General features: G+C 37.7%; 1 protein-coding gene across 2 annotated transcripts; it reads right to left on the reverse strand.

The window, feature by feature from the left end:
* Nucleotides 1-568: 568 nt before the first annotated feature.
* On the reverse strand, nt 569-8,686 carry LOC149002444 (uncharacterized). 2 transcript variants are annotated; one of them, XM_089136886.1, is made up of 7 exons: nt 8,279-8,686; nt 7,144-7,321; nt 6,396-6,572; nt 6,120-6,218; nt 5,768-6,010; nt 1,488-1,941; nt 569-1,328 (listed from the first exon to the last, which is right to left on the reverse strand). In XM_089136886.1, exons 2-6 carry the CDS (start codon nt 7,210-7,212, stop codon nt 1,531-1,533), a joined length of 999 nt encoding a protein of 332 aa, XP_088993012.1. In that variant the 5' UTR covers nt 7,213-7,321; nt 8,279-8,686; the 3' UTR covers nt 569-1,328; nt 1,488-1,530. The 2 variants fall into 2 exon arrangements, with proteins under 2 accessions (XP_088993012.1, XP_088993011.1); XM_089136885.1 differs by having other exon boundaries at nt 571-1,941; nt 8,279-8,685.
* Nucleotides 8,687-10,131: the final 1,445 nt, after the last annotated feature.

The following is a 10,131-nucleotide window of genomic DNA, read 5'->3' on the forward strand; positions in this document are numbered from 1 at the left end:
TTGAAGACTCTAGAAGAGGAGTTAAACCTTCATGAGTGTCAGGGAAAGAGGAATCAAGCAACAGCAAACCTTTAAAGGGAATTTGATGAAGCATATAAGTCATGAAATTAAAATTTTGTTGCAGAATAGATGGGTGAAGGGTTTTGGGTTTAATCTTTGATGTGGAAATTGCATAGGGTCATGAAATTGCCACGTCTATCTCCCAAGTGACACAACCAAGGTTTAAAGTACCCGTATCGAGTATCATATCAGTTAGGTGATTTTAAGAAACATAACGTATCGTATCGAATCGAATTGCATTGGCCAATACATTTTGAAGCAATTCGGGAGGGAAAGCAAGAGGAACATATTGATAAGTATCGTACCTGAATCTAAAATGCATATGCATCGACTAGTATCATCTCATACCATAAGATACTTTAAACAATGGACACAACAACGGCACAGTACCATTCTGCCTTGGAAGTCATTGAGGGATCTTCATGAAGAGACAAGAGATGGATAGTTGTTTATGTTTTTTTTTTTTTTTTTTTTTTGGGGGGGGGGGGGGTTTAAATAAAATTCTTAAGTTTGTTTCTACTATTCAAAGATGTTAAAAGAAGTTAAAAAGATTTCTGTTTGGACCTTAAGCTCAAGAGGCAAGATTTATGACCCATATAATCTTCAATTTGAAAAGGGCTCTAACTGTTTAATAACGTGTTGGTAATGGTCTCAAAACCGATCCAACTCGAATCCAAACCATTAGTCAATCCGAACCCAAACACACCAAATAGAAACCAAACCATAACCTCAATTTTGCTAATGGTTGGTGTTTACTCTTGGTGCTTTTATTCCAAAACCGTTAAACCCAATCTGTAACCATTGGCAACCCAAATGATCACAAACAACTGTAGCATCATCAAGCATCAGTGGCTTCCCACTTGTGAATACCTAAATCAAACTGTTAAATGGCTGAAATAATGAAACTGTCTGAACATTTTTTTTCTTGTGGGATCAAAAGTCAGCAAAATATTATAAGGAAATGATCTACAGGATTGGTGTCCAAGCATAAGCAAACGACAAAGCATGACCAAAAATAAAGTAGCATTGGCATCAACAGAGGACAAGTTCACTATACTTGAAACTAAGGTTCCAACTTCGCCTTGCCATTAACAAACACACCTTACAACCAAGCTTGGACAAAATCATACAATACATCCATTAGTCCACAAAATCTACATCATGATCCACATAAAATGGTTGTTCCAATTAATCTATTCAGTTTTCTCTAATGAATTTCTTAAAAGAGTAACGGCCGGCTCTTCTACCTACTTGTCTCCACTCCAAACCTTAAGATTTCATCCAAAGGAATTGCAGTTAAGCTACAGCTAAGCTAAGTAGCATAGCATATATTAGTTATCAATCAGCAAATATTTATACGGCGCAGGAAATTTAATGTGGATGGATGCTAATTAACTATTTGAAAGGTAAATGAATCAAGTCCTTACATATGTTTCTTGAGTTTCAAGCTGACTTTCTCATTTGCATCACCTACGTCTGAGCTTCTGCCAAAACCTTTGCATTGTCTTTGCAGTCAATCTGGTCTGGTGTCTTCTCATCCAACAAGTCATCAGCACCCTTCGGATCAGTGCCATCATCTCCAGAGGAACCTTTATTATCTGAATCATGTCCTGAAACTGACAAATCTGATTGCGAGATATCAGACAACACTGATGGGGTTGAGTTTTCTGAATTAATTAAAGCATACATCTTCTTGTCTTCCTCTTTCATCTTCTCACTGTATTCTTTGTAGTCAAATCCACCTGTGTTTTGCCCACCAAATGCAGATTCAAGTTTCTCCTCATCAAAAAGGCCATGCATTATCTTCTGGCTTTCTGGGTCATTAGAATATACAAATTTCACTTTCTTGTGTGTCTTGGGCTCTAGAAAGGGTTTCACCATCTGTCCAATAAAAAGAAGAAGAAAAAAAAAAGAAAAGACAAGACAAGAAAAGAAAGCTTACTGTTGTTCACAATGGAGAATGTTTAAATGAAAATTTTGACTCATGTAGTCAGACTACTATTTATTGAGGATCAGAAACACAGTAAATTTCCCCAAGGCAGTAGAGGCTGTAAGGAATACGACAATTCCACCTGATGGTACATCATTTGTTTGCCCTCCATTCACACACAGAGAGAGAGAGAGAGAGAGAGCTTATCTGGTAGTTCCAGAACTTGAAAATTAGAAGTGGAAAGGAAGAATTCTGACAAGACTAAATTGTAATCAGAAAAAATTACTTGAAGACTAGATTACCTCAAGATTAAGCATGTCCGCTAAAAACTAAATCAGTCACCTGGCAATTCATAAATCTGTCGAAAGTGAACTGGATCAGGATGTTTAAATTTCTGAGAATGTTATCCAGGTAGCTCAATGATGTTACTAGGGATGGAAATTGAAAAGCAGTAAAACCCCCCCCCCCCCCCAAAAAAAAAAAAAAAAGAGAAGCCGGAAGAGTAAAAAAGAGAGAGACCCACAAGTCACAAAAGGCCTAGTTTGGGTCAAAGCAATAGCAAGAAACAGAAGAACAGAAAATGCTTTCTTCCATACAATTTGGTCACAAGTCATTAACCCAAGCCATCCTGGAAGTACTCTCAATGCACCAGTATAATCTAATATGACTGTAAACAGGGTTCTGGCAACGCATAGTCTTACACTCATGCAAACTCAAACCTAGAATTTCATGGTGTCTTCTAACAGATGTCAAACTTGAGATTATAAGAAAGAAGTACAACTGGAGACCCTATGTCATATGCGTTCACTCATTCAAGTCCTAACCAGGTTCACCAGCTCCTCTAGCTCTAGCTTGCTCAGATATGTGATTTACTATAGCATGTTGTACTTTTCCGATTCAACATATATCTTTTCTTTGCATTTCAGGTAAACTGAGATATCTTGCAAGATCATGGTGAGATCTCATGAGTTCTTGATCTACACTCACAGTCAAGCAGCACTGAAGCTGGAGCCAAATGGTTGAAAAATAAAATCAAAGGGAAAATAGAAAAGCTATTGGTATGGCCTATTACAGGAGTATGACTTGGCAATTGGAAATCAACTCTGTATATGTCCTGTGCATTGGGTACAAGGACTCATCAGTGCTGCACTTCATTGCCACTTTGATCGGGCACCTGGAGAAACAGAAACTGGTTGATTTCGAGCAGGATGAAATAGAGCTGCTCAGTCTAAATTCTAATTACTAGCATGAATCGCATATGGTGATCAGTGTGATTGTCCTCTTATCTACTAATAATGGGACAAAGATCCTGAGCCATAATACACACAAACTACCTGGTGCATTTGTAACAAGGGGATGACTCTCCACTTAAATAGTCCGTCTTTAATCTTAAATGTAGTCAGTCATCCCCTGATCACCGGGAGGATGCAAGTTTTGATTGAATTATCTTTCAAGATCAATTTTAAAGAACTTAGCATCAGACAACATGTATCACATATCATCTAGCCTAGTGAAAAGAAACATGCATTTCACTATAATCTTGTTGATGGCTCTGCTGCCAATGCACATAAGATGAAGACCAGTCAAGAGAGCATACTCTCATGTATATAGCCCTTTCTGAACAACTCAACCAGTCACTTCAAGTCTGCATGCCTTATAGGGCTCAGTCCGTTAGCAACTTAGCAGGCCGGTTAGGTAATACCAATCTTGGCACCAAATCAATGTTATGAATAGGACAGCTCGTCTAGAAGCTACTCTAAAACTCAACCTAAGAAGTCATATTCCATTTGTCTTGGGAAGCTGTTATTAGACTAAGAAGCTACCTCCTTAATGATAATTCCAATATTAATCTCATATCCTTGCTAGACTGAGAAACAGTTTTTGCAGTATGCTAACAGCTTCTCAGTGTGAGCCCGCTTCTAATTGGTCATCAATGCTTTGCACCAAGTTTGCTCAGTTGAGATGTTGATAGGCCCAAATATATATAGTTGTCATGGCATCACCTAGAAATCTGGGGACCTTGTTGGTATCTCCTTGTATCCACGCCCCATACTGCTCCTTGAACCGCCTAGATGCAGTGACAGCTTTGCTCAAATCTAACAGATTTTCTTTTGAACTTAAAGATACACTAGTTCACGATGTTACCAACCAGAACATCATTTCATACATCCATGGTTGTCCTAACAAAAGCATTGATCAACTTTATTAGAATCACATCACACCATACCCTCTCATCATAACCATCAAGTATCAAAGGATGAGGCATCTATTCTTTACCTCTACTGTATTACCATTGAGGAGAAACCTTATAAGAATGATTATACATGGCTTAGCCTTGTCAATAGTGGCTCTGGAAACTATGTTGATGCAACTCTTGCCATATAACATCACATGTGCTGCTAGAGGGCCACTATTCTTATGGGCCCAGAATATGCAAAATCCCCAACAGAACTCTCCACTGGTTTCTACTATACAGATTCAGCAGACTACATAGACTCCATATGCTTTCTCAGCTTCCTTGATATATGATTAACCAAGCAGATATTGAGCCGTTTTCCCAGATATACCATGACAAGGCATTGTTTTGAGATCTAGTCGGGGGAATAGTTTTGTCGATCTTTCGAGCAAATCTAGGTACTTTACCCACAGGGAGAGGAAATTTCCCAACACACATGGTTGGATTCTTTAAATAAATCTCAAAGCAATATCATCTTTTTTTAGTAAAGATGAATAATGGTGTTAAGTTTTACTATAACAAATTTACTAAAAAAGGTCTAGCTTTAAGATTGGACATATATCAAGAATCCAACCAAGTGGGTTGGAAAATTTTCTCTCCATGTGGGTAGAGGATCTGAACTCCTTTTGAGCTGGCCTTGAACTCTATATGGTATATAGAATAGAGAGGGAACCAAAAGGAAGGGCAAAAATCATTTTCTTACTGGCACATTTGGTGTGGTTTTGTTGACTTTACACTGATGATGCAATATTTTGTTACTAAACAATATTAAATTATTTTCTCCATCTCAGTTGCAATTGCAAAATTTAATAGATTTTATTCTTTGGTATGTTATGGCACTAAAACATGTATACCATACGGCATCTATGAGAATTATACAAGCAAGCAACAAGATATTTTGCCAACCAAGTATATAAAGCCAAACTAATAACTAATGGATGTGTTTTTGAAAAATATAAAGGTTCCATACATTGTGTTTAAGGATGTTTAATTAGGATGTATACTAAGTTTCAAGATACTGATTGACCACCAAAATCCTCAAATGAAACTTGGAAAATTTTGACCAGGTCTCTGTTGAAATTGAGGAACCAACTTCTTGAACCTTGCCAAATAACATGTGGACATTCTTACTATGATTAAACCCATCCCCTGGTAGACAACTAAACCATGACTTCCACTGTTTAACTGTTGGCTGTGTTCTGGACATGGAGGATTCGTAGCTCAATTGTTTCTTCTAGTTCTTTAAGGGTGAATACAAATGCCAATTCAAATCCCATGCAGTAATTTTACAAATATGCTATTGTACATAGAAAGAGATTCTAGTATCATGAACATGAGTACATAAACATCTAAGCATGGTTGTCATGGCATGTAGGTGAGTAGGGCATGAGGGAGGAAACATCAAGGCAAAACCAACGCAACTATACATCTATGTAAATTCAATTCCCAAGGCAAAACAGAAAAGTTCAAATCTCAAAACAGTTGAGCAAGCTCATGATAAATGACATTCTTAAGAAAACTAACAACAACAGCTGACATACCGTCCAAAAAGATTCAAAAACTTTAGGTGGATTATAGAGGATTGCTAGGCCCAGCCTCTCAGGGTAACGGTCCTGCAATATACGAGCTGTTTCACGAGTGACCTTTACCGATATGCTTGGCATGGTCCACCTTTGAAAGTCAATTAGCCATACCATTTGCTCCTGATCTGGACCCAAACTCATTATGGCTTTCTCCATACAGTAAACCAGATATTTAATCTGGCCTCTTGTTGACGTTGTGTTCTGCAGAAAGAAAACGAACAATTAACCATGTTGTCACAGAAGAAAAGGAATTAAAGAAAGTGGTCCAACATTTATGTGATCAAAATGACTTGCATCTCATGCTATATACCTGGAAACCAGGTCTCAGGACAAGAATAGTCCTTCCATACTTGTCCAAGTAATTGGCCCTGTAGATCTTTCCTGTCTCAGCTTCACGGGCAACATCTTCCTACAAAGCATGAAAGATGATTTCGGTCGTCAAATAAATAAGCCCCATCCTATAAGTGAACACACAGGCTTGCAAATGCAGCTGAGTAAGTACACCACAGGGACCATTCATGAAGCATCGTAAGCCACACTAAACACATAAGAAGAGAGTAAGAAGTGTAGAGAGAAAGTTGCATACCCAACAGATCTTCTCTGGTTTGTAATCAAGCCTCCATTCCAATGTTTCCTTCAGCATTTTGCAAGCCTTCTTAGCATTCCAATTCCTCGCTCTGAGATACCTCAGTATTGAAGCATCTGAACAAAGGTTTGGTAGCTTATCAGCAATAGGACCCACCAGCTTTCTAACTTCGTCAATCTGAAACCAATTTGCAATTGTGTTTAGTTCCACCAGAAGCAGTTTCTCTTCATTGATCTCTTTGTTTATGACATTCCACAAGCAAGTGTCAAAAAAGGATAGTCTTATACTCCAGAAGGATGGAAAACACCTTGGGGCAGGAAGGGTAGCCTTCTACAACCAGAGCATGATGAAACTTCCATCCCTGGTCTGCTATGTATATTTTACAGCATGCAAAACATGTGGCACACAGACTAGAACACAATAAAAGGGTCTGAGACAACTATTTTTGAGGATCCCAGGCCAGATATCTTCCTGACTAGATGCAAGAATTGCATAACCATCCTCACAGCACAAGTTATACAAACCGACCAGAATCTCTCTAAAAAGATTACCACATTGTCAGAAGGCCAATCCGTCAGTCACAATATTTCCTTGAAGAGAATTTCAAGACACACAACGAAGACAAGAAAGATAGCTTCAACATAGCCGCCCATTCTTGGATGGATATTTATTTGACTAAAGACTATCATTTATTGACAGAACACAGAGAAATATATGATAAATCATCACAGCTTAAATTAAATTGCACCTTCGCTTGCTGCTCTACATGTGGCAGAGTTTTCTCTGTTGCACTTCCTTGCAATTGCATGGAAGACATGTTTCCCAAATTTAAATGGATCTATCAAACAGCTGAAGGTGATAGTAGGAATCAATCACAACAGTTCACCAACGATTCCATGGTAGACAACAAGGAATATGTGAGAGCTCTGAAAGAAATATAGGTAAGTCCATCAGTTCAACAGGAAATAGCATTTATATTACATGAGCTCTGGAGAATGCATAATAACTTAATAGCATAATGAAAATTCAAAGGGAATGCAGTTATAGATTTTCCACAACAAAGTTAAATATAACTCTTGATTTTTTATATCGTAAAGTGGAAAAATCCTTTGAAATCACTTGAATCGTCATGCCCAATTTAGAGCAATTAGTAGATCAGCTCATGGCTCCCCGATCAGAAAAAGGTCAAGCTTGAAACAACTTTGGGAGCAATCATGTGAAAGACACACATGGCCTTAAGATTAACAACAAATATGGTTCAGAATAGACCCATAGAGTGTACTGGCCAAAAAGAATTCATGTCACCAAAGCCAGTTAATTGGAAGAAGGACTAGTTGACTAGTTGAGACCAAGTTGTATGACTCCTTAATCAACAGCCAGACTACACAATGCAACAGAAATTTTATATGACTAACATCATCCAGCTACACAATGCAAAAGAAATTTTATATGGTAACTAATGTGTAAAGGTAAATAATAAAAGAATCACCTAATCGCTTAGCACCAGTATGCCTTGAGAATTATAATTGAGTGATTTCAATGAAAAAATGGTTCAAAGACGAAGGCCGCCAGGTAAGGGCTTGTGCAAATGTCTCTAAAGAAGAGACAAACCAGCCAGAATGTATCAGTATTTTATTTCTTCTGTCTGGTTAGTCAAGGAAGAAGATGAACTTCGGACAATGTCCTCAGTTCGGTATCATCCAGAAAGCTTCTCTGACACCATGAAAAAACATTTATATCCTCGTCTGAATGCTGACTATTAACCCATGTGAAGGATCTCAATCCAAAACTCCAAGAAATTGGATATTAAACGATGCTTATAAGGGAAAATTAAAGACAAAAAGCAGCTAAAAGGGGGAAAATTTAGAGGGAGAAATGCATACCTTATCAGAAAGGAACTCTGACCTTTCCTTTGAAAAGAAATAAGCTCCCCCTAAGAACAGAGAAAAGTAAAGTGGAAACATGAGATGGAAAGCCACCAATTAATCCATTTTTTAAAAGATTCCATCACCACAAAACGAAACACGCAATCTGTATTGGTTAAAAAGGGGAAAGGAAGATGAAATTTGACGATCTAGACCGATGGGGTTACGCTTGTCGACTAGCTGGTGTGGCATTGACAGCAGAAATTCAAAGTAAGAGAGTGAACAACCGTAAAATCATTCTATCCTCAAGATATCCTCAGTACAAGGAAAAATATCCTCGGTACAAGGAAAATGTGCCATGTGGATTAGCCAAATCCATGAAAATTTCCTTCTCGTAAGAGTAAACTTTTATATTTTTGCCAAACGTAAGAGCAAAATTAAATGTAGAAGAACTGGATAGCAAGTATTCAGGACCTGAAGCAGGTTAGTTTTGCCAGGTGGACCTCTGCCTTTTTGTCACTCAATCACCAATAGAATTTTTGTGGATGGCGTTTGACATAGTGGTGCATATGGTGTCTGCCATTGGATGCATACCATATAGATTGCATTAAATTCTGACTACTCAAAACTAAGGGTGTCAATTGCATATCGAAACCGTTTAACCATACTAAATCACACCGTCTAAAACCCCACCATTCAAATTCTGTACAAAAACCGAATTTCTTCGGTACGGTTCCGATTTTAGGTACTCATACTGTCGGTATGTACCGAAACCGTACCGAATTAGTACCATACTAAATTAATGAATATAAATCTAACTGTATAGTTGAAATTCTTTACTTTTACCCTATCCCTAATTCCCTGTTTTAGTTCTTCATTTCATCCTTCACTCTTCTTCTTAAATTTACTTGCTCTATCTCTATTAATATCATATTCTATCAATTCTTTGATCACAATTTCATTAGGATCTTAATAAACTAATAACAAAAGTGGCATGGGTTAGTTCGTATTTAAATTGTATCACACTAGATACCGTGTTTAAACCGTTTTTTCGTATTGATTTAATATCGAAACCATACAGAACCATTTTTGCAAATACCGAAACCATACTGTACCATGTCAATTCAGTATGTTACGGTTATGGTTTTCGATATTCAAATTTGATACCATACCGAATTACTGAACCCGTACCAATTGACACCCTTATTCAAAACACCATATTTGCATTTAACTAACTTAAATGAGATAAAACCGGTTTTTCTTTGAAAATGAACTGAACCATATCTTGAGCGGTTGGGATTTAATAAAATACATGTGGCGTGCATCCAATGATGGGTACCACAAGCACCATCACGTTAGACGCATGGCAAAATTAAGATCAATCTTTTTATGGTCCACCATGGGCTTATCGAGCATAATATGGGCTTGATCAGGGGTGCAACAACAACAGGCTGGGTTGTGCTTTTCAAAACCTAATCCCAACCTTGAATACTCAGTATAAAAAACGTAGGTGTCCATCCTGCTGAGTACAAGACAACCTAAGTGGACCAAAAAGAAGCTTGATGTCCATCCATTCAACCCAGGTGATTGTATCCCTGCAACCATTAGAACAGAAGAGTCGAATCCACGACCTCTTCACTAAGAGGTGTTGGTTTCACCATTAGAACAGCTCTGATTTGCAGTTTCTTGTTTTCTAGATTTAATAGAAAGTTACACCAAGAACCAAAAAAACTAATTCATCATTGTGTAATTCCAGAGAAGATCTTTACTACAATAACACATACATCCAGTAGTCCTATTAAGAGTCGGATTCCAAGAGGTCCAGCTAAAAGAGTGTGTTTAGATGTGACAATCAAAAAAGAACATTGCCA

The sequence above is a fragment of the Hakea prostrata genome, chromosome 10 (assembly GCF_041222555.1).
Source record: "Hakea prostrata isolate BN-2017 chromosome 10, UWA_Hpros_2, whole genome shotgun sequence".
NCBI classification, from domain to species: Eukaryota; Viridiplantae; Streptophyta; class Magnoliopsida; order Proteales; family Proteaceae; genus Hakea; species Hakea prostrata.